Raw genomic sequence first — 24,680 nt, 5'->3', positions numbered from 1 at the left:
GGCAAGCAAAGGACAAAATGATGCAGGAAAGAATCTAATGGGCGATGGACAGTTGTTTTCGAGATTTTTGAGTGTGCAATATTTCTAAAGTCATGCTTAGTCACGAGCGATCTCTTCCCATTACTGAACAAAGTGAGCATTAGTGATGCCGTGTTCTTCCATCCAAGGAAGGAGACATGATAATATTCACCCATCTCAAACAACAAACATGAGATGCATTACGAAATAGGTGAGCTCAAGTCAGATTGCTGAATATGCAGCAATTTACAGTGTAAAGTGAAGTGCTTGTGTATCCCTCTAAATGAGCTGAGGGAAGGTAGGTCCCTATGGCAAAGTTGGGGGCCTTTTATTATGTCCCCACTCTGACCCCCCACTTCCTCCTCTCCTGGGCATTTACTGTGAGATGTGAGCAAATGACGACTTTCCACTGGAGTTAGGAGAGAGATACATCTTATTACAGGCACTATGAGAATCATGGTAGGAACTGCAGAAGGAAGGGAGAAGGGGGTAAGATGTGTGGAGCCCACTGAGGAGAGATTAACAGAATGAAGAGACTGCAGAAACTAAGATTATACTGAAAAACAACGGTGTGAGATTGATCTCATCTCACTTCAGGTATCTAATCATCTGATCTGATTAGATTTTTACTTCAGGATAAAATGAATCATAGTCTAAAAACATTCCTTTCTCTCCACTGACTGTAGTCAGTGTCTAGTGCAGATGAAGTTGTCTGAACTGCAGCTATGTGTGTCTGGTGAGCTGGATCTGGCCCCATATGAGTGAGGGTAAATTTGCCCGTGCAAATCCCAGTTTGAGCATTTGGGTATTGCTTCCTCTTTCAGAACAACCTGCCTGTGTAGCCATTTCTACACTCCCAGCAGACTAATTATTACAAAAATTCTCTGTCATTGCTTTGCAACGGTCCATAGCTTAACTAATTTAAAAATGCAAATGAATGCCAAATTGCAGTTGAATCTGAACCAGTTGAATCCTTCTCTCTCTTTCCCCCCCCCCCCCCCCTTTTTTTTTCTTTCTTTTCCTCTGAGGGGGAAAGAAAGACACATTAAATACTGATGGAGAAAATCAATCTTTTAGATTTGAGGTAATTTTGAATTAGGTCCCAGTGCCAGGGATAGTGACATCATCAGAGTTGCTCAATTGATCCACAGTTTTAGGAGAAACAGCTTGGACTTGATCCTCCCTTTGTCCTTACAGAGAGAAGAAAATGCTGCAGTCTTCAGCTCTTTTCACTGACAAACTTTTGTACTCAAATGATCTCAAATGTCAGGCAGATGCATTCAGGAAGAACATAAGCAAATGCATGAGCTAAAACACATCCCCTTGTACTGCCATTGTCCTTAGGCATTAAGCTGGAGCTCTGTTTTGCAGTCATGTGTGTGGTATGTCCAGGCGGTTCTGAAGAATCAGCTGAAGGGGTGTTGCCTCTTTAGCATCTGTAATTAGCTGGTTAACAGTAGTTAAGCTGTTGGTACATTCAGACTCTATAACACCAGTCAAGATTGCCTCATCATCTCATGGTCCCCATCTGTCTTTACCTGCTGACATTAACTTTTCTCTGAGACTAATTCCTTTGAGAAGAGGCTATGCTATAGCTATGTATTTGAGTGGGCATGAACAGTGTCTAGCACCACGATTTGTGGTCTTTAGCTGCAGGATCACATAGAGAGCAGTAATAACCATGGACAGCATATGGCATGGAAGTCTGGTAATCTGAACTGCTTACTACCCCCTTGACTGTAGATCCCTTTGGTGTGTAGCTGAGTTAAGTACCCAGAGAAGAATACCTGAAACAGGTCTCCTCTGTGTTGCAGGGTTAAGGATAATAGACCTTCTTAGGGATTCATTCTCAGCTCATACGTTGATAATAATCTTCATGATAAATGACATTTTGCTGAGGGAAGCATAGTGGATTACATGAATCACCCTAGAGGGCAGCTGTTGGCAGCTGTATATGCAGGACTACGTTGGTGTTCACAAAGCATTTTTCCTATTTTGCAAATTGATGCTGAGATGAAATTTCATGAGTTTTTGTTGACACTTGCATACAGCAAACAGATTTCTGAATGGGTTTTGCATAGATGATTGAAATTCTAACTCTAATCCCCACTGTGTTCATCAGTCTTGTACAATCCCGTGATGTTTGCTGGTCTGATGTGTGATGATGTAAACATGAGTCTTTGGAGCTGTAAACCCCCTTGTTGCAAATACTCACACATCTCTCCTCCTAAATCCCAGACCAGCACAGCGTGTGCGGGAAGGACTGGGTTTCAATTAGGATTCAAACATCATAATGATAGAGTCCTCCTAATCCTTTCACAAAGGTATGCGTAGTTAATCAAACTGTACTGCCTCAGGCTCTGGATAGCTTTGCTTGCCATCTGCTTAGTGCCAGATCTCTTGGGACACATTCACAGGTTAAGGATGTACAGTGTGCTTCCAGCCCTTGATCTTGGCTGCGAGGCAGATGTAGCTGTTGCATTGCCTACTGTGACCTCTTCTGGGAGGAAGAGGAGTCCCTGCCCTTCTGTGCAGAAAAACATTAAGCATATTGATCTGCGTGCAAACATTTTTGTGAGAAAGCACAGACTGTTTTCTTTGTGAACCAACTGCATTCAAAGAGGGAGGAACGGGGAAATAGGAGCAAGAAAGAATTTTTCTTGCCTGCATTTGCCCTGAGGGGATTTCTTTTTCTATCCTGGGTTGCCTTGGGGATAGTAGCTAGATGTTGGCTATGTCAGCCCAAGGTTTTCTGGCTGTCTGTTTCCTCTGAGCACGGCAGTCCATGCTCACAAAAACAGTTGTCTAGTGGAGTTATGTTTTAGTGGTGCTCTGTTATCCTGTGCTCCTGAGGGAGAGAAGTCATTGAAAAACCTGGGTCTCTAGCAGCAAACTGACAGCTTTTGTAAACTAAGCAAGAAGTTTTTGAGGTTTTTCTGTGTATGCCTTTTAAAGCCCTCAGGAGCAACTAGGGACTGTAGCGATTGGAGGTCACCATCACACAGTGAAGGCATGGCCTTAAGAATTTTCCCAGACAATCCTCTGGCTTCACGTCCAGATGGAAGGTGACAGAGGAGCTATTTTACAGGCTGCAGATATCATAATGGCCTAGTGCTAGTTGCACGAGAGATTTGCATTATCAGTGATGCTTTTGCAGGAGCCTTTATAGGCACATACGGGCAGTCTTAATTTTGGATGTGTATACAAGGCCAAATCCTGATCCTGGTGATACCGGTGTAAAACTGAAATTTATTATTATATTCATTTCAAAGAAACCTCTAGGCTTACTTTGGGCACAGAATTTGACCAAAAATCCTCTTCTAGATGAAAGGAGAAAATATAACCTTTGCAGTGGAAAGGTATGAGAAGGAAAACCTCGTACCTTACCACAGTCCCTACTGTATGGTGCACAGTGCTCCAGGTCTGTACTTGTCCTCTCTGCTTATGCTTGCATTTGTGAGAGACAGTCTCCATGAGTCACAACATCTCACAACATGCACAGCTCCGCCTCTTCAGTCTAGGTCGATATCTGTGCTGATAGTGCATGAGTGTGCCTGCATGTGTGGATCATGACAACCCGTCAGCACACACTGAATCCATCCCTTGAGCATAAAAGCTTATGCCCCTTATGCCTCAGAGTATGTTGGGGGAGAAAGACTGAAACTGAGCCTCCTGTGTGTGCATGTGTCTGAATCCTATATATATCTATGTGCATAAACACACACATATATATGTATGTGTTTTTGTGCTTCCATGTTATTTGAGCATGCGTTTTCTGTGACTCTGTGCCAGTGAGCACAAAAGTAGTTTTGAAGATTAATGCAATTTAATTTTAGCTTTAAGGAACATTGCAGTCCCAAGAGGTTTGCCATCAATGTTGGAGGACATTAAATATTTGGTTTTTTTTTTTTTTTTAGTTGCAAGATAATAATGTTCTGGTGTAAATGTTTTATAATTATCTCATGAATTATTCACAGTTAACTTGATAACCCGACTTTTGATGGGTTATGGTCTCTAGAGTGCAAGGAGGGAGGGAAAATTTAAAAATGAATAAATGTGAAGACAGGACCCAGCTGCAACAATGAGAAAGCAGAGGCCTGTGATTCATTCTCTGTCTGCACTGAAGGGTGGTTTCATGCTTTTATTTATATTTTTGTGGTGATAAGCCACAGAATGTAAATGGCTGAGGTTATTTTCTATTTATATAGAAGAAAAAGAAAACTGGGAAAGGAATCAAATTCCCTTCACTGTTTTTTTAATCTGAAAGTGGTGCTTGAATTATATCACCTATTGTTCTAGAGCTCAGAGGTTCTATTTATTGTTGCTACCATTTCCATCTGGTGAAGCGTGTTGTGGTTTAACCCCAGATGACAACTAAGCCCCACACAGCCACTTGCTCATTCTCCTGTAGTGGGATGGGGGAGAGAATTGGAAGGGTGAAAGTACGAAAACTTGTGGGTTGAGATAAAGATAGTTTAATAGGTAAAGCAAAAGCTGCGTGCACAAGCAAAGCAGAGCAAAACAAGGAATTCATTCACCACTTCCCATTGCAGGCAGGTATTGAGCCATCTCCAGGAAAGCAGGGATCCATCATGCATGGGAAGACAAATGTCATCACTCTGACAGCCCCCCCTTCCTTCTTCTCCAGTGTTATGCTGAACACACTGTCATATGATATGGAATATACCTTGGGTTGGTTGGGGTCAGCTGTCATGACTGTGTCCTCTCCCAGTTCACTGGTGGGATGAGGAGCAGAAAAGGCTTTGGCTCTGTGTAAGCACTGCTCAGCAGTAATGGAAACAACTCTGCATTGTTGGCACTGGTTTTGGTACAATCCGAAATATCCCCATGCTAGTTACTGTGAAGAAAATTATCCCAGCCAAAACCATGATAAGCATTAGTGAATACCAGTGTGGATCTTTCTTTACATATATTTATGGATCTTTTCTCTCTCCTTTCATTCTTCATCTTTTCTTTCAGTCTTATTCTCATTGCACTTCTTGATTAATTTTTCTTCTTTTTTTCAGTCCTTCCTTTTCTGTTCCTCTGGGCTTGTCTTTTTCTCCCCATTTCTTTCTGATTCTTTCACTCCTTCCCATCTTCCAATGTCTTCTTCTGTCTAGGACTCCCTCTTTGTTTTCTGTATTGCTAACAGGATCTTAATGATATCTGCTGAAGTTTGTGAGTCTTAACCCAATTCAGCTGAAGAAAGAATCAAACCCAAAGAAGATTTCCTGTAATGTGCCAGCTTCTGGAAGAAGGGTGTTAAAACTCACACCTGGACATCCAGTCAGAATGTCTATCAGGTCTTGATGACCAAAACGCTCTGGAAAGAAATGGAATAACTTCATTGCCATACCCTGGGCACAAAGTACCCAGCAAGGGACTGGAGAAGTCTTCCAGCTTGCCTGATATCCAGGAATGCAAATGGAAAAGAGAACATGGCAAACAGCACTTAATCCCAATATGAGCAAAGGCTGCCACATACCCAAAGAAACAACTAGCTAAAACTGGACTGAGACCTCCGGGTTGCTGTACAGAAGCAGTCTCCTCTATTAAGATAAAAGGTTAGTGTAGATTCCAAGGTCTTTGTATGGGCAGTGGGAAGTGAGCAGTATAATGTTTGGGATCACCTGAGCTAGCTGGCATCCAGCTGCTTAGTTGTATTGGAGTTCATTGAGCTGGGGTTTTCATTGATCGGGAATGCATGCACTTTTTCAAAGAAGCCCTGTGGGTCTGCAGAGTCTGATGGATATGCTTATAAATTTCAAAGGGGCAGTTTGGAAAGCGGTTTGGGGGGTTGCTGGCAAGACATGAGCTGTGGGAGAAAAATTGACTCCACAGGCAGAACTTTTTAGAGAACGAATTTGAGAATGGAAGACTTATTCCACCAACCCACTTCATTCATTTATTTAAATTTATGCTATAAAATGAGCAGCAGAGGAAAGCCGAAACTTGCACTGATGATTTTCCTTCTTTTTTCCCCTGCTGCCTTTTATTTATTAAACTGCTCTGGATACACCTTTCAAAGGCCTTTTTTTGGCTCACTGTTTATTATATCTTCATCAGCCTTGAAATGGGAGCTGCAGGCAGCTTGATAAATGGATCGAAATGCTGCTTCTGCCGGATTCAAACTAACAACCCCCCTTCAACATCCATAAGCCCTTTTGTTTTAGCATTTCTAAAGTATTCCTTGGTATTTCAGCAAAGGTATGTCTTCATCCAGCTATGCCCAGAGCAGAAGTTCGTCACTGGGTCATGAGCAGGACTCAGCCTGCAGCACTGGAGGGCAAGGGCAGCTGTGGTATGATAGAGGGAGAGACAGACAGTCCTGGGTAGGAAGGCTGAGCAAATCTTGACTCTGAAATGCGCTGGGTAGATCAGTGAAGTAAATGAGCCAAGACATATGAAGCTGGGTCCTGCTCACAGACACCAGCAGCTGTCCTGCTTCCTCACAGCTATTTTTTACCTGGATAGTTTCTAAATTCTCCCTTTCCTTCCAACCCCGTGTTAAATATGGGCAGCTAAATATATCCCTGCTTCAAACCTTTTGTCTTCAACACACTTACTAAGCTCCACAGTTGGTCCAGCCTGGCAGCAAACCAGGGCTTTAGCTACTGTGATTTATTGATGGAGGTAAATGGTTCAGGCCCATCTGTGAAGTTACAAAATATTAATAAGAAAATGAATACTCCATAAGAAAGTGGTAATGGACAATCAGTTGCAAAGCTCCCAGGCAGCCAGGTGAAGACATGTCACATTTCCTGCTGTAGTAAATAGCACAGCTATTGCAACAAGGAGGGGAGGGTTGGGGTGTGTGTGTGTGTGTAATAATAAAAGCCACTCTAAAACAAACAAGAAATGAAAACATATGATGTGTGAGAGGAAGGACGAAAGCTCTAGTGGTGGATCCTGAGGATAAAATGAGAGAGTCTTGTGTTCCTTTCCTCCCTAACCTTGTTTCACCTCTACATGCAAAGCTGATTAATATGCAAAACAAAAGATGTGAATCTCCCCTTGTTCTAAGCTCCTTGGTACGTAATTTGCCACTGTGGATCATACTGAGAACAGTGCATCCTACTCTCCCGGCACAGTTTCCAATATGCAGTGAGATAGCAGCACCCAAGGGCTGCTGCAAGGATGCCTGATGGGCTGTGCCAAAGACAACTGTTGCCTCTGTTCCTACCCATTGCTTGCCTGGTTTCTGACTGTGTGGTTGGTGGGCTGCCAAGGTCCCCAGCTGGTTAGATTCCATCACCCAAGGAATGATTCCAGTGCCACGGACATGCTGTGGGTTTGTTTCCAAATTGTGAAGAGCCAATATTACTGAGTTATGCAGTGTCCCTACCCTGTCTCTTTTATTTCATCTGCTCCAGTCGCTCTTAAGAACTGTCTGACTTCGGAAACAACTTTTCTCTTCTTTGAAGCAGGAGGCAAGTATGAATAGAGAAGGACAGAGAGATGGAGGCTGCCTTTCTCTTGCTGGAAAGATGTGGTGTGCACAAGGCCATGCATACAGGAATACAGATGGGAATAAGAGGTACGAGATCAGAAGGTACCTTGACCCTTGTGATTCTCTGGTTGTTTAGAATGTATGATTTCAGTTTGTTTAACACCAAAGGGTAACTGATCATTCACAGGAAAGAAGCCAGGGTGGGGATCAATATTTCTATTGCTGTGCAAGGAAAAGAACAGAAAAGGAATGTCTCTTTAACTACTACAGCCAAGCAGAAGAAATGCATGCTTAAGGCTTCTTGTAGAAGGGGCAAACAGGTTTGTTCAATGCTGGATGTTATTTCAGTCTTGAGCTTTGGTGAATGTGTATGGACCACAGACTGATGCATGGAATAACAACCTGAGGAGGTCCCGGCTGAGCACTTCAATCTCCATTTTCTGCCAGCCAGTACAGATGCATTATTCGTGTATAGACATAAGAGTTACCAAGAGCTGACTTCACTTGGTAGAGCCAGAGCTGAGCTTGCACTGACACCTGTGGGATCCTAGAAGCATACAATTGTTGGGTGTTTTGTTTTTTTTGGAGGGGGGACAAAATCTGGTTTATCAAAATGTTTAGCTAAAGGGTTTTGTTTCTCATCAAATCCTTCTTGAGCCCTTCTTGGAGGGTGTCACAGAAGGGGTATGAGGAAGTGATTCTTTAACTAGGTTTCCTTGGAGAAAGTCCTAATTATAGGCACTGGCGAGGAATATGGATCTGAATTAGGTATATCTGGACTTGTGTTGGTTGTGCTTCAATATCCTGATCTTCACAGGGTGCTATCTGTATATAATTATTATACCACTTCCCTCTGAAACAAAACCAAAAGACTCATAATTGCCCAGAAATAAGAGTATTTGTTAGGTCACCTTGGATGAGTAGGCCAAGCCTGACTCACCAGCTATGTGGTGCCACTGCACATGTTGGTTTGGAGCTGAGGAGCATCCTGGATTTCTGTGAGCCTGAACTGTGCTGATTGAACAGCACATGCATCTCTTGCTGAGCTTATCCAGCAACAGACCACTGGATATTTTTAAGAAGGGAAAAAAGAAATGAAAACATGAAGACTCTATAAATCATAAAGCAACATCAAGGGAGCTGGAACATGTTCTTCCTTGGGGTATCCTGGGCACCACACATGCAGGCTAAGAGTCCACGGCTGCTGGAAATCAGAGTTTTGCACTCCCCACGCAGGTTTTTGTGGCTCAAGACTGACCTCCAGTGGGCGATGACTGCTGTTGTTGGCCTGTAAATCCGGGGAAGGCGTGCGCAAATGCTTTTTAGAGGGCTTGTGTTCAGATTTCAGAGCAGATATTTGCTCCTTGCCTTCTTCAGGCCCTCCTGGCCTAACACCAGACCTTAGGAACAGACTCCTGCAGTGCTGATAAATACAACGTGGTTTCATTTGAGATAGGTAATTCTGAAAATGTCTTCACAAAGCAGGGAGGAAATATCCTACCTATGGTGTCTCCCCCTGCACATCAGAGTGATGAGTGAGAAAGGGAAGACCCTGAAGATTTTGGGGCAGAGTGAATTACATTCTGAATGAGGCTCTATCCATGAGAAAGTCTAGGGCTAAGGGCAAGGACCTGGCTGCAGTTCATGTGGTACTGTTTTGTCACAGGCGTATAGTTTGTATCACTCCCACTAACTGCGTGGGTCAGCCACCAGAGACCCCAGAAGACTTGTCCTCTAGGTGCACTGCTACCAGTTTCAAGTTAATCAACTCCAACCCTACATGCAAGTTAACCTGTGGTTCCACTTTCCAGGGCAGCAAACACCTAGGAAGAAGATCTGAATAAAGAGGAACCATCTGCATAAAGAATCACCCAGGCTTTCCTTCCTTTCCAGAAATCACAGATGTCTTTTTCCAGTGGTAGGAATGAAGCTCTTTGATTCCTCTTATAACTAGCACAATACCCTCCCTGACTTTTATATGGTGGATGTTTAGTTCACCCTCCATTGTGTGTCATAGACGGCTTTGTAGTATTTCATACGCCCTCAACACAGCTCTGTTGGTGGCTGACCTCTAACTCTTCCCTCATTATGTGAATACAGATCTCCGCTCATTGTTCTCAGAGCATCATCCTGCTTCTACCAGTGAGGACTCACTGACACCATGCAAAACTTGATGGACTTAGGAAGAGGTGGCCTGGCTGGGTAATAGCTGCTTGACCTCCTGCAGAAGGAAGAAGGTATTCCCTCTGCCAGTGGAGTGCTTTTGTGAATGGTAAGCCATAACAATGCAGCCTTACCTACTGGAAGGTGAGAAACCCATCAATTGCTAGAGATAGCTCCTGCTCCTGATTTCCAAAGGAAATCTGTTATCATAGGCTAAGGAGAGGATGAGGTATAACGGGGTGCCATGGACCTAGTCCAGTTGTGTGGTTATGATTCAGAAGGGATTTCCATTATCATCAGTCTATGAATTTTGAACAAAAGTTGCATTAACCAAGAGGGATCTTTATCCTGCCAAACGTGTAAATAATAGGAGGTCATCCTGGACTGAGTACATCCAATGTTCAGATGTGATATGACTTAGGTTTACCTTAGATTTGCACCCAGGGCAGATTAAAATAGGCATAGACTTTGAACCTAGGCACTTTGTACCTATCTGAATATGGCAAGAGGAGGTGGAAAGATGGCAGCGTCCTTGGCATCTGCATAAGGGAAGAATTCACCTTGCAATTTATACAGATGTCTTTTGTAGAGCTCAGTGGTTGTGATGAACTTTGACAGGCTGCAAAATGGATAGGTGAAATGGCTCACTTAGAAGCAGCTCAGAGCAAAGGCAGGAGCTATGAGCAACTGGGAGAGGTCTCTGGAAGGAGCAAGACAGACACAGCTGAGCTGCCTTTCCCAAAGCCTACTTAGCATAGGACAAGGTCCTCATTTACTATTGACTGGAGGGATGTTTTAGAAGTGCCCCTTCTGGTTTAGAGAGATATGAAATCTGCCTATAATTAAGTTAATTTAGAGTTGAACACGGACAACGATAATGGGCTAGAAATAAAAAGAGTAAGAAAAGGGGGAAGGTGCTGCTAAGAAACAGATCTATTGCATTAAATCCCCCCTCACTTTGAAATAAAACATTTTTAGGAGCTGGGTGGCTGAGTGATGGGGCAGACAGAGCACAGACATGGAAATGATTGCTGTATCAAGAGCTCAAAATAACAGAGGAGATAAGAGGAGGGGTATGACTTGCAGAACTGAGAAAGGGAAAAGGGAGGAGGAAAATAATTTCTTTTGCATGTGACAGCCATGGCCAGTACAGTTTAGTGTCAGAACAGTGGTTTGGGATCAGCAGAGTGGTGTCCAGTGCCTGACATCCCCCCCAGTTTGAGGGAACTCCTCCAATACCCTGAGCCTCCACTGGGAAATGTTCTGAGACATGTGAAAAAGGACTGGCTACCATCATGTTTTGCTTGTCAAAGATCAGCAAATTGCCCTTCTCGAAGCACAAGGCTTTTACCTTCTCCAGTACTTGACCACAGTGAGAACTCCCACTGGAGTCAAGCATCAGGATGAAAACTGAAGACTTTCTCCTTGGCTTTTAGAAATGATACAAAACATAGAGTGTTCAAGCCAAAAGGAGGGCGGATAAGAGGTCTGCAGAAGGGACCAGAATACTTAGCAGTCAGCAAAGCATAAGTAAATGGACAAGTTATGATCAATGAGTTTGTTTGAATTTGACAGAGCTTTCCTGCAAACATGGGGGAGGGAAAGGGGGGTGAAACATTCGCCGCCAGTGTGAGCTGTAATAAAGGACCTGCTGTTTTCAGATTCTCACTCTCTGTGAAAATTGAAAAGGTTAGCCAGGTAATTGAAATCGGGACTGGAATACAAATATGGTGTGAAAGTCCTACAGCTGGCAGATGAAGTTGCAGGGAACAAACTCAATCCTCGGTGGAATTTCTTAGCAGCAAAAAGACAGGGTGGATGAGGGGGAGAGATGATTCTTCAATATACCTGTTCCTCATGAGAGGGGAGATAAGGGAAGAAATGAGTCCTAAAGCAATCAGATTGAGTCTAACAATCATTTGAGTGCTCCTTGCTGTTAATGCAAGAGACACTGTGAAAAAGTGGAGTGTGCTGAGGTTGAATCATGTATGGCAGTCATTGCTGCCTCTTGGAGTAACATAGTAAGTTTACTGGGAATTGCTAGGCTGCCATGTCAGACCCAACTTAGGGCTACGTCTTGTTACAGGCAGAGAGGGCAAGCTCCAAATGCTTTAGCCCCTCATCTTGAAGCTGAGGTACATAAGCAAACTAAATGCAATTGGACCAATGTCAATTGTCTGTTCATCTTTGTTGCATGCAGAAGCACAAGCTGATTCGCATTGTTTTAAGCTAAGAGCAGGGAGGAAGATGGTTAATGCAAAGCAGCTGAGGAATGGTTCCTTGTTACCCCACTGAGTGCTGTATGTATCTAAGTCCCAGTGGAAGGTCCTGTTGTTGCTACTATAATGTAAATTTGTATGTGTTGCTGTTCCCGTGGTCGGATTTTCCTGCACCACCAGGTAACTTGAACTGGGAGGAAACTGGCTCAGGGCTTGGGGGAAGCTGATGTTTGCGGTATTAGCCCAGTTTGTTCACATTCAAAAAACCCTATGCAGGTAATATTTCCCTAGCACCACGCCAACTAACAGGAACTCCAGCGTGTGCATGGTTAAATAAGCAACAACTGTATCTCCAAGTTCCTGCATTACTCTTTTATTTCATTACTCTTTTCCTCATGGAAAAGCTGGGTAGTTCTGTTTCCCAAAACCATGACTCTTGCAGTCTTTTCTGCAGCTGCTCAGTGCAGCCCAACCTACCTGCACTGCAGTCAATAGCAGCATGAAATACTTCCCTTTGGAGCCTTTCCATTGAGTTTAGGCAGCGATTTAACACACTGTGGCAGGGCTGATATCTTTCCTGCTCCCACAAGCTCCTGTAGAAGCTAGGGAAAGAAAACTGCAAATTAGAAACAAATGCTTTGAACCTTTTAAGTGGTAGAGCCTTGTTTGAGTTTCTCTGCCTTGTGAGATCATGGTCCAGGTGTTCCAGAGGTACCAGCCCCAGATCGGTGAATAAAATGATAGGTGAACCCCCGAGGATGCTGTTCTAGTGTTTTGCAGTGAGTTGGTTGTTAGCCATTTGTTTTGCTCATTTGGAGCATGATTTTCCTGGTGAGTCATTTCTAAGGGAGTCTGTTGGGCTCTAAAGGAACAAAACAAATTGAAAGGGACTGACAAACATATCTGCTCTGCAACAAAGAGCATACAGCATTTCAAGGTGACCTGTACCTGGCTGCCTAGCTTTGTTTTTCAACTGTAGAAGATATACATTAAAAATACCTGTAAAACACCTAAGGCAGATCACTGAAATAGGTCAGATAAATTGATTTTAGCACTGATTTTCTATTCCTTCTTTGACCATAAAAGGGATCCATATTTCCTCTGATGGAGGTCTTAATGTTGTGGACATCTGAGTCTATGGGTCTTTCGGAAAACCTACTTCTAACCAAAAAAGCAAACAGAAGCCTGTTCCTCTGGGAAGGAACTGTGCTTCATTTCACATCATAGCATAAGCTGAGGATGCATGAGTAGAAAGTTATTTGAGCTTTTGCAATAAAGGCTTCAGTTTTTCATTTGTGAATTAACTATCTTAGCGGGAAGCAAATTATTCCAACAGCTCCCATACTCCTAAAATTAATCCTCCTTTAAAAATTAGGTGGATTTAAGATAATTTGCCTTAAAAACAACAGCTGCGACTTTTCAGGTTTTCAGAAAGCCTAGACAGCAACAGGAATTCTTCCATTTCTGGTGGCAGGTGAACTTAGCTCTCTCCTCTGTGTCTGGGGTATGACCAAAGCAGTGTATTTGCCTAGGCAAAATTTTGAGATGTAAGAAACATGGAAGAGAACCAGCAATCCCTGACTCCCCAGGTGAGGATCTTACATTACGGTCCGTGCTTATTTGACATATGGCAAATCCTTTTTTTCAAGTCAGGGAAACCAGTTCTGAATCATGCTCAAGGTGGTCCCTGTCTTTTGGAACATGAGCCCTTATGGCTTGTGATCTACCCCAACAACCTCAAAAGTATTTATTTTCCCAGGCAGAGAAATCTACAAGGCCCAAATTGAGCAACTTGCTGCAGTTTGTTTTCAAAATCTTTTGTCCTTCAACTCCCTCCGAAGGACACTTGCCATCATTGGATCAGGTTGGACCAAATTCTAAACCTATCTTTTAATCCTTACAGGAGTTCCTGGTTGTTTGATTTCTTGTCTTTTCCCATTATTCCTTTTCTGTCTATTATAGAAAGAAAAAGTCATGCTTATTATTCTGTTTCATTAGCATATTTTTCCTTACTATAATATGCATTTGATATGGAAATGCTACAGCTCAACAATTTGTTACAGATCACTAGTTTGTGGAACAAGAAACCTCTGGAGACAATCCTAGCAAGTGCCATAATGGACAGCAGAGAAAATGAGGTAAACAGTTGTAGAAAAATGGAGATGGAGAACAGATCTGGCTGTTACACAGCCTGGGAAGCATCAGTCTTTGTTCTGGGGTCTTCTCCTGTCTGACAACCATGCAGCCCAGTTTTTAACTGCAGTCATGTAGAGCACTCGGATGCAACAAACCCCCACTGGGTTTAGTGCTGTATTTTCATGCATATATACCAGCAAATAATACAAAATGTAGAAATAATATGCTTTTTGTTTTGTTTTTCTTTTCAGTACTGTGATTTGTAGTAAGTCCTCAGTGTCCTTAAATTGATGCTGGCTGAACACCCAGGGGATCTCCATCTTCTGCTACTCATGTGAAATCATGGGGAGAAATACAAGAAGCACAAAGTTTACTGGAGGATGGACCAGGCATACAAAGAGAGACTCTAGTATATTTATTTTCATGTTACACAGATACATAAAACCAGCTCTACAGCTGAAGCGTACGTTACTTTAACTGATAAGCCATGGTTTAAATACCTCAAAACACAGTACTGTCTAAAAACTCTTCATATAAACTGAATGGAATTGTCCACTTGCTGTCATGATGTTTTTTTCCGCTACTGGACCTGGCATTAGATCTGAGTATCATTCATTGGCATTGCATGCAATTCTGTCCTTTAAGTGCTTCCTTGTAACACATTTCAAACCGTCCACTTTTGTTCACAGCATTGCCCCCACTCTCCACACTTTCTGCTCACACACCTGCAGAGGGAAACAGAAGCAGAGGAATCAATAGACAGTTCTGTCAAGAAAGTCATGCTTGATTTCAAATAAATATATTTTCATCACACTGGACTACTTGAGGGAAAAGGAGTTGTTCTCTGGGATTTTTGCAACAGGAGTTTTTCTCAGACAGTTGCCAACATTTTTCAGCACTCAGCTATGAAGGCTGCTAAATATAAAAATAAAGAAATGTCATCAGCTTTCATGACATCTCTGTTCATCTTCCTAGTATTTTTATGTTTGGATCCAGCTTCCAAAATTCATCGAGGTAAATATTAGAATGATAAACAACTGATGCATTGACCTTTTAGGAAGAAGAGCCTCCAATGGGCACCAACTACTTTTTAGGGACAAAGTGCGTTGACTTCTTTCCAGAGATTTCCTCTCAAAAGTGAGGTGGCACTGAGCTGCACTGTCACAGGGAACTTAACTTAGAGCATCCAACCTCAAGCCAGCCCACTTTTTTTCACTGCATTTATTTTGCTTTTAGCAGAATTTTGAATAATTTTGACGTCTCCCCCAGTAACATTTTCACAGAAGGTTTGACTTGGCACAAGACTAAATGCTTTCAGCTTTGCTTTTGATGTTTGGTTATGGGTGTCGCTTCTTTTGACTTATGACAAACTAAATGTGATAAAAAATGGTTTTAGGAGAAAAAAAAACCCAAAGTGAGTTCAGAACTGGAGGTGAGTTCCTGGTCATTTGCTTCTCACAATTTCTGTTCCAAAGTTTCCTCATCCATGCACACTTACCCCCTTCACCCTTCCCCCTTCCCCTGTCTCACAAAACCTTCTGTCTTCCCTAGGAATAAAAATTTGGTCATTTTGTTTAAGATGACACCAAATCTTCATTTTACAGCTTCTCATCCCAACCTTGACTGCAGGTCTGTGTGCTCATCTGCAAGGCAAGAGATGCATTTAACAACAGCCAAGGTTGCAGCTCTCCTGGGAAGAAGACAGCAGCATCACTCATGGATGGCTTTCTGTACACCAACACAAGATGCTGTCTGATCCTAAATACAGAAGATGCATTCAAAGAGCCACAAAATCTTGCAGAGGAATGTCTCCATCATACGGTGGATGTGTGAGTATGTCAAATGTACTGTCTCCCCACTGCTTTAGCTGGGTCTTTAGGATAGCGGAGAAGAAGATGCACTTCCAGTGTACAGAGCTAGGATAAGGAGTATACCCCCTGAGCTCAGCTAGGGAGTTGCACAAATGATACACAGGGTGAGGGAGGAAGTCCCACTCAGTCTCTGCCAAGGTTGTCCCTGGGCAGCTCACAGGCACCGCCAGTGGCATGGCAATTCCAGTGGGAAAACACACTTTAACGTTTGGTGGAGGGAAATAGCATAATACAAAATTGTTTAGAATAGTAAATGTCACTGGTAAAACTGGAGTGTCCACTTGGGGGTGGAAAAGTATTTCAGCTGTGTCTTCAGGGAGCAGGAGCTGCCTTTTCTCTCCAGGGCCTTGTGTGTCTCTGTTACCCTCTCTATAGCTTGTTTCTCAAGATTGCAGCTGGTAAAATGGGTTTGTTAGAAAACACGGGCTAAAATTCCCTTTGTGTTGCAGCAAAAAGTGATTTGCCAGCTACTGTGGCAAGTCTTGCATCGCTCAGGAGTCCTGCAGTGAGAGGCAAAATAGATTTTGGGGCAAACAAGGTAAGAACCCATTGAGGCAGGAGTACAACTCCTTTCTTCTGTGATGGGAAATGTCATCTGGATCCCTAGTGACTAGACTGCAACAAGCCTTTATGCATACAGTGTATAATTTTTCAGGAACTAATGTTCTTATTCATTATGAAAACTCTGTGTACTCTGTGTAAGTCCCAGCCCCTTGATGACATACATTGGATGATTTGCTGTGGCAGTGCGTGCCAAGCCTCAGCCCAGTCTGGTGGCTAAATCTCTATCCCTGTGTCATGATGCACAAGGGAGGTGTTTCACTGGAACAACAAAAAGGTTTTGAAACTCAGGACACAGAGGTTTGTAAAATTCTTTGCCGTGTACCTGATTCATGCTGGCCCCCCTTTAGAGAACTCTGCAGGGTCCTGACCTGGTCTGCAGTCAGCAGAGCTCAGGAACTCATTAGCTTGGATGAAGTGTACTGCCTTCAGGATCTGTTTGCATGACTGGGATGTGGGAGAGTTTCTCAGACCTTGTGTTATGTTTTACAGCAAAACCTCAATTCAGTAGATGCAATATCACTGCAAAACTCCCCTTTTTTTAATGACCTTTGCTCAGCTTCTCTGAGCCTGAAGGTCTGTCCTGTTTCCATGTATTGTGAATGCTGTCCTGGCCTTTTCTTGGTGGCTGCTATCCTCACATAGATCTGACTTCTGCAATCCATCTGGTATGGGCAGGTGTGAAGTCTGCTGAAGCACTACCATAGGGCTTCACTGGTAGAGACAACATGTAAGTATCTGAAGTTCAAGCAATAAGTTCTTTCAAACTTCAGGACATGGGGGGATAGCAGGGATCTACCACAGTCCATCTGTACATGGTCAGAGTCGGTTTAGGCAGGTGGGCAAGAATAAAACTTTCTGATGTACAGGAGAAGCCTGAAAAAGGCTGCAGACTTTTCACATTCCCTGGACAGATATCCCTCACCAGCTGACTTTTGGGCAAAGGAGCCACAGCAGGAACATCCTCAGCCCCCCATAGTGGCTATTTCCCAGGTAACGTAGGTGGATTTGGGGCACGCATTTGCCATGTGAGCACTGTGTAGATATTGTCAGGCACAGTATGAGGAGATATGGCAGTGACTCTCAGACTTGGAAAAATAACCCACTAGAGGGTAGATTTTTTGACAAAGTGATTCAAGGCTTTAATCACGCCCCCTGCCCCCAAATCTTCACTTAGCTCAGAAAGTGGAAGTTTTCTTTACATTTATTTTACAGTTATTGGCTCCCTGGTTCTTCTAGCCCACAAATAGCTATTGCTGGTGCTGTTGGCTGATGTTTTTCAGCCCAGCTCAGAGCTGCTCTTGTTCATGCCTACTTGGTTGTTGCCAAGAGATTCTTGCAAAAGCCCCACTCTCAAGAAGGTGGCAGGAGAGAGAGATGAGACTGGCTTGCCTAAAGCTAGAGTCGGGTAGACCAGGCTTGTGCAGCAAGTTGCCCATTTCAAACAAAATAAAACCTGTTTAGGCTAGTGCATAAAAAGCCATTCAGTAAAACATGGATAGGCTGTGTCTACTTCTTGGACTGGCAACATTGTGAGTGTATCTCATTTTTCTAAACCAGCTTTTTGCTGGCATAGCTTGCAGACAGTAAACTGAGATTTCCAGCCCTTCTATTAGCTTGAGGGTAATACAATGCTTCACCTGCTAATTACAGTCTCCTAGTTCATTCATTCAACAAGACACCTCTGTGATCTGCTCTTGCTAAAAGCAGTTGTTTTGGAGGGTGCCTTTTATTTTTCTTTCTTAGAGTAATTTTCTTTAACTTCTCACCTGGATCACAACAGTCACAGTCCAGTGGAGAGCTGAGAACTGCTGACAGATGTCCTGTGTGTGCCAGGGAGACTTGTGTCTTCAGCAGAATCCATGAGATTGTGGTCCTCAACCATGAAGATGTTCTGCTGGGCAGAAGTCTTGCTGGTGGAACGTTTAGGGGCCCAGTGCTTGCAGCAAGGAGAAATCACACTGAGGAAAGCCATCCTGAAGCGCTGGGACAACAGATTGTAAATGATAGGGTTCACAGCAGAGCTCAGATAGAAGAAAACACCTGGGAAATGAAGGCAGGGGGGAAGAGAGAAAGACCTCATTTGTGTGTGAAATTATCTCAGAAGAGGAAAAGCTTTTAATTGCCTGTACTGCTCCACCAAGCCTGAATGCAAAAGTGGAGGCATTGATGGCAAAGGGATGTCTCACCAAGGCTAATGCAGGCACTGCACCCAAAGGGAAAGGGAAATTGGAGAGAGTATTAGCTGGAGCTCACTATCTCCAGCTGTTCAGAAACCAGCTCTTGAGCTGTACTGCCCAGTCTCCAGCACAGCCCTTATGCCCACAGCACATTTGCACAGCTGGTCCCCCCATCAAAGCTGTTGGAGGATAACTTCCAGCTGAGGGGAGCTCATTTCTTACAGCACACCAGGACAATTGCAAACACTGGATTTGTCTGAGCTGCCTAATGGCCACATTTGAGTGTTTTCCTATGGCAGACTGAAAATAAGATTTCTTTTTGAAAAAGCCTTCATTTTATGGTTGGCAGGGGCATAAGCATTTGATTTTATCACCCAGTTCTGAGCAGCGTGTACGTCTTTTGTCTTGCCATTTGGTAAGGTTTCCCATTTGCCTCAGAGACCCTCTAGAGGATGTTGCCTGCTGCTGTGTATTCATTAAAAGCAGCTGAATGACAGCAGACTTCATTTCTTTGTGAAGAATACAGACAACTGTATTGGAAAACTTGCCCAGACCTTGAAAGCTGCAGAAACTTGCATGCAGTTTTTATTTCAGGCATAATTCTTATCACTGTCCCAAACCCCCAGAAGCTTTTCCCTGCATATCTCATGTCACCTGTGGCATAAATGACTACATATTTCAAGTAAACCGTTCACACAGAGGGTTTTTTTTTGCCAGCCCCTGTGCAAGTGGAAGAAGAAAGCTTTACCTGACACCACATGAATTAAGTTGAATATATTAGCCAGAGGCTCAGTCCATTCTACAACAAAGCTGAAGAAAAGTCGGTCTATGTGGAATGGAGCCCAGCAGAGAGCAAAAACCATCACAAGGACAACTAGAAATAAAACAGGAGTGAAGAAAAACAAGTCAGTTTTGGAAGGATGTGGTTCACCAGCCTGCACAGAGCAGAGAGAATGTTCAGAATGCTGGAAGAAGATCATGTATACAATTTTTATTCTGAATTTGAAATCTTTTGCTATCCTTTCTGTCTTACCAGCTAAAAGAACAAAGTTTCCACTGATTTCTAAGTTGGATAACTCAATATATGCACACACAGTGACATTCAAACAGAGCTGGCAACAGCCATGTAGTGCTGCAAACAGAGCCTAATGAAGAAAATGCTAGTGAGACATCAGGATTCATACATGGTACCTGAGACTAACCAGCTCCATTGTGCTTTGGATTTAATTTCCTCTGCACACTATTTGTATATCACGTAGCATGATAAGGCCATAGGAACCATGTGCTGATGATGTCTGTCTGGGTGCATTGCTCAAAATGAAAGGAAGAGTTTGTCTCCATGCACACCTTGGCCTGTGCTGGCTTTAGTAAGTACTTTTGCAAGTCCACTCCAGACTTGGGTCTTATGAATAACTGTGATTCCAGTCCTGGGGCACAGAAAATCAGGCTGACTTCGAAGTAAAATTTCCTAGTTCAGACAGTGACTTAGGCTGCCTAAAGAATAATGTTGTTGCAGGAAATATTGAAGGTGATTTATGTTTCCTGCATAAACACCCTCTCAGTAGGAAGGTGATCACTGCTTTAAAGGCAGCCCCTAAACCAGTAATTGACGTGTTTTCAGGGTGGTTGGAGCACAGATTTCTTCTGAATGCTGTACAATGCGCAAGTCTGCTGAGGTCCTACTTTTTCTTGGGAAGGTCTAAGTGGTTAAGGCAGCAGTAGGTGATGTATGTGGCTTGGCAGGACCTTCCTTGTTCAGGAACAGAGCTTGTGGTGTGACGCAAAACAGACGTATGACCTTCTTTAAAAATGAAAAAGATAGACCATTTGCATCCTGAAAAAGAGGGATTTTGCCAGAGGGCTGCAAGAGCCAGGCTTGGAGCGAGGGATATAAGCATCCGCCGCATAGGTTTGCTCAACCTTTTCTTGTGCTGGGGAGGAAAATTGCCTTCCTAGTCTTTTGCTAGCCATGGTGTTTCACTCTCATGCTCTCTAAGTCTAGATAGAACAGTAATAAGACATTTTTTCTTTGTTAAATCACAGCTACTCATCTCGTAACTCTTGAATCCAGTGAATTTGCTTGCTACACTTCAAGACCTGGTAACCCTCTTGTCCATGGTAAATAAAACACAGAAGGGCTCATTACTTACACAGCATCTTGGTAACTGATTTCCTGGATGGTCTCTGGATGTTCACAGCCATTTCTTCCACTTCCAAAGATTCGTCTCCTTTCAACTGGCAAAAGTAGGGAAATCAAAGGAAAGCTTAGACAGGAGACGACATCCCCACCAGGTATAACCTGTTTGATACTTTGATAGCTGTAGTTTGAGAATACAAAATATGGGGCAATTCAGGCCTCACTGAAATCAAAAATAAATCTACATTTAAATTTCAGTTTTAATTTAGGGAAACATTGAAGCTTTAGGTTGATAACAGTCTGCAGATTTTATGCATCTGAGGCTGCATAGTTACAGCAAATTTGTATTTCAGTTCCCCACTTGTCCTCTCAATGAATCAATATTTGGTCCGCAGTTTGTGTTCAGCTTCAACAATATTTTGCTAGGCATTATTTTCTCTTTTACCAAAATATTGTTTATTTTCCTAAAAGGGTTCCCCACAATTAAGCACAAATCAATGATCCAAAAAATACTCAGAGAGGCCTTAGTGAAACACAGCTGTAATCACTGGGAAAATTCCTGTAGCATTCAAGGGAGTTTGTTTCATGCCCTGAGTGTTTGGACTAATAGATATTCAATGCCACTAATGAACAAAGCCTATATATGCTCTCTTGCAGACAGCTGGTGTGTGTGATATGCATGGATTCAGCCACCTACTGCTCGGTTACAACAAGGTGGGTTTTCTTGGCCAGTAGTTTTTCCTGTACTTCTAAAAAATGGACATAAAGAATAATAATCCAATCCTCCCTGAAATGTTTCCCCAACACACTTGCAGCAAGAGTACTGGTGCTTTGGCGATGAAAAGGTCAAGTCTAGATAATCAGGACAATTGCTTTGATTACAAACAAAATCGCCTGTGGAGAGTGCATAATTGGACCCAGATTCCTGAAGTGGGAGCTTCTGATTAGCCAACAGATTTGGAGTGGTGTTTTTTTCAACTGAGAGAAATTGGAAACAAAACTTTCAATTACATGGAAAAGAATATCAGGAATGAGGGAAAACATAGAAATCAATCTGGATTTGTAAAAAGCCTGTGAAAACATAGAATCATAGACTATCTCAAGTAGTAAGGAGCCTGTAAGGATCACCAAGACCCAACTCCTTCTCCTCGCAAGAGCATAGCTATACCTAACTTTACATAACTGCAAAAGATTTCAGTTGCTTTTAACATGATAGTTGTGCCATTTTCTTTTGCCTTTTACACTGTGACTTTTTGCTTCTCAGTTTTGATTCACAATACTTCTCTATAAGGATGATCAAATAAGACCTTCTTTCACTGTCCTACATATTCATAAAACTCATAAAAGGGAAACACATGTAAATCAAATTATACTCAATTATAGTGCAATTCAGCCTCTCATGTTTTACATCATTTCCTTTGTAACTTTTATTCATAGTTGCTTAAGGAAGAGGCTCAGTTGATTTGAAACACATCTAGTGAGAAATGTCTGCTCATATTGATTAAAATCCCTAGCTTTCATTTAGTGGCTTCCAGTCTCAACAGTATTCTATTCCAGGCATATTCCAAAGCCTCAAAGGCAGCTTGAACACAGCTGTGAAATACAGAAGTCCTAGGGGAGCATCCCTTGTCTGGTACTTGTCTCCCCTGGGATGGGGATTAGGAATATCTGCTGCCACAGACAGAAGCTATTGCAATTTTCGAGACTTTTTTTCTATCAGTTTGGGGACTTCTCTTTTTCTTTTTGTAGCAGCTCTATTTTCAACACTTTTTTTCCTCACTTCAGGCCTTATTTTACAAAATTTTCAGTGAAACTGTGTAAAGATCCCACAAGAACCACTGGGCAGTGGGGATAATTTAGCCTATTCATTGCTTTAAAGATTGGCTGTGTGCTATGGCTTTCTGGCAGTAAATCCTTGTGGCTCTCTTGAGTAAGAAAAAAATGCTTCTGTATAGTTTCAGCCAGTGCAACAAAATGATATGTACACCAGCAGAGTTTTGCTTGAATTTCTTGCACAGCATTCAGTAAGTTCGTTTGTCTCTACTAGAATACTGTATCCCTTTCTTGCTATATGATCAGATACTGCTTTTTAAAATTACATTCAATGCGATGTGATAGGATTTATATTCTCAAAATACATGTAATATAAGAGAAGAAAATACTCACCAAGTAGCTATGATCAGCAATGCATTTTAGTGTGTTGCTACATAGTTTTATAATACTATGATACTGATTGTTTTATTTGTGTATTTAGATAATGAATACTTGGTAAAACTAGTCTGACTTTTTGAAGAGAGAGTGAATATGAACTCTAAGGTAGCCTTAATCGATGGTGAAACTATAGTTATCTAAAGAGATTATTGCTGAATTTACTAGTTGCAGCAATAAGGTAGCATTTCCATTTACAGCAGCTTTGTGAGTTATAACAACTGAATATTATCACCATCTCCTGGGAAGGAGAAAAATAAAGTAATGCAATAGTCACAAGAACAGAGAAAAGAAATAATACACAAGAATCAATCATTAGCCTGCTCCTTTCTATGCTTTTCAGATTTTCCTTTTGGTCTGTTTCCTTCTAGTCCCTATTGCAAAGGTGCAAATCTCTGGGAGGCTGGAATCAGTGTACTTACTTGAATGTTTAAATAACAGTCAAATGTGAGCAGCAGTGATGGTAAGTATTTTTTAAAAAGATTGGGGTAAATTATTCCCCAACATAGCTGTATTAATTTCAGAGCAGGATTACATCAAAAAAGGAGCTGGATCCACTGTTTTCAGAGGTTTTGAAATACTTTACAGGAGGAAAACAGGTGGACAAGAAAAAGGTGCAATCACTTAAAAGACACGTACAGACACAGACACTCGAGACTGAGCTAAGGAAACACTGAGCACAGTCAGAGTAGAACTTACTCTTAGACACATCAGATAGTACAGCACACTTATTACCCCCATAGGCAGCACATAGAAGAGAAAAGAAGTAATCTGGACAATACAGTTATAGATCCACATGGGCATGACTACAGTGCAGGTAGCAGAGCCAGGGATCAGGGTGCCATTAGGGAAATACTGCAGCAGGATGCCATGGGTGCCTGTGTTGGGGAGGGCGAAGAGGACAGAGAGAACCCAAAGCACCACGATGGTCCTCAGGGCACGCTTGCGAGTGCTTTCCAGCTTGGCACGGAAAGGATGGAGGATGGCAATATATCTCTCCACGCTGACGGTGGTCACACTGAGGATGGAGGCAAAACACACTGTCTCAAAGAGTGCAGTCTTCAAATAGCAGCCAATGGGCCCAAACAAGAAGGGGTAGTTGCTCCACATCTCGTAGACTTCCAGTGGCATCCCAAAAAGCAGCACAAGCAGATCTGAGATGGCAAGACTGAAGAGGTAGTAATTGGTTGGGGTCTTCATGTTCCGATGCTTGAGGATTACCAAGCAAACTAAGAAGTTACCTACCACCCCAACAACAAAGATCAGGGTGTACACCAAAGCCATAGGTAAGAACAGATGGCTCTGTCTGGGCCCACATAGGAAGGCTAAGTAATCCTCTGTGCTGTTTAAGTACCTCCTAAAATGTTCTTCATGTAGAGCAAGGTGATTAAACCAGGAGATATTACTGGTCCAGGCCATTACTTGATCTGATGAAACGTCTCACGGCTGAGATCTGTTCTTCAAGTTTCTCTGTGCTAGTTTGTTCACTTTTTGCAGAGAGTAAAGAGCTGGGGGGGAAGAGTTGTCTTGCCAGACCTAGATGCGCAAAGCCACTGAGAGATGAGAGTGAATGTGTTTGCCTGGCTTCAGTTAAGGTTTTGCTGTTGTAACAGCTGTTCCCCTGCAAGGAGTCCCTTAGCCAGAAAGCCCCTCCTTTCACACATATTCATTGGCTCACTAAGTGCGTTAGATTACAGAGTAAGAAGAGAGGTTCCAGCTACTTGTCTCACTCCT

The 24,680-nt window shown here is 42.7% G+C and overlaps 1 protein-coding gene and 1 long non-coding RNA gene across 2 annotated transcripts; one reads left to right on the top strand and one right to left on the bottom strand.

Annotated features, from left to right (window-relative positions):
- Positions 1 to 7,422: 7,422 nt before the first annotated feature.
- LOC130600502 (uncharacterized) lies at positions 7,423 to 9,737 on the top strand. The gene is made up of 3 exons (XR_008972472.1): positions 7,423 to 7,558; positions 9,283 to 9,389; positions 9,572 to 9,737. It is a non-coding gene; the product is annotated as an uncharacterized LOC130600502 (long non-coding RNA).
- An 8,266-nt stretch (positions 9,738 to 18,003) lies between these two features.
- On the bottom strand, positions 18,004 to 24,472 carry NMUR2 (neuromedin U receptor 2). The gene is made up of 4 exons (XM_057412007.1): positions 23,646 to 24,472; positions 20,752 to 20,836; positions 19,350 to 19,475; positions 18,004 to 18,464 (listed from the first exon to the last, which is right to left on the bottom strand). The coding sequence occupies exons 1-4, from the start codon at positions 24,363 to 24,365 to the stop codon at positions 18,205 to 18,207; spliced, it is 1,191 nt and encodes a 396-aa protein (XP_057267990.1). The 5' UTR covers positions 24,366 to 24,472; the 3' UTR covers positions 18,004 to 18,204.
- Positions 24,473 to 24,680: the final 208 nt, after the last annotated feature.

Source organism: Pezoporus wallicus, unplaced genomic scaffold (genome assembly GCF_028554395.1).
Source record: "Pezoporus wallicus isolate ANWC-B61680 ecotype Strahan unplaced genomic scaffold, APGP_CSIRO_Pwel_v1 contig_6354, whole genome shotgun sequence".
NCBI lineage: Eukaryota > Metazoa > Chordata > Aves > Psittaciformes > Psittacidae > Pezoporus > Pezoporus wallicus.
This window is presented reverse-complemented; position numbering and strand designations above follow the sequence as displayed.

Bases quoted from the DNA above. Each gene is read 5' to 3' on its own strand.
- NMUR2 (XM_057412007.1), bottom strand. From the start codon at position 24,365: ATGGCCTGGACCAGTAATATCTCCTGGTTTAATCACCTTGCTCTACAT. The intron at 19,476-20,751 runs GTAAGTAATGAG...TTTTATTTCTAG, and splicing joins ATCAGTTACCAAGATGCTGT to TTGTCCTTGTGATGGTTTTT. The intron at 18,465-19,349 runs GTAAAGCTTTCT...TTCATTTCCCAG, and splicing joins CTTAATTCATGTGGTGTCAG to GTGTTTTCTTCTATCTGAGC.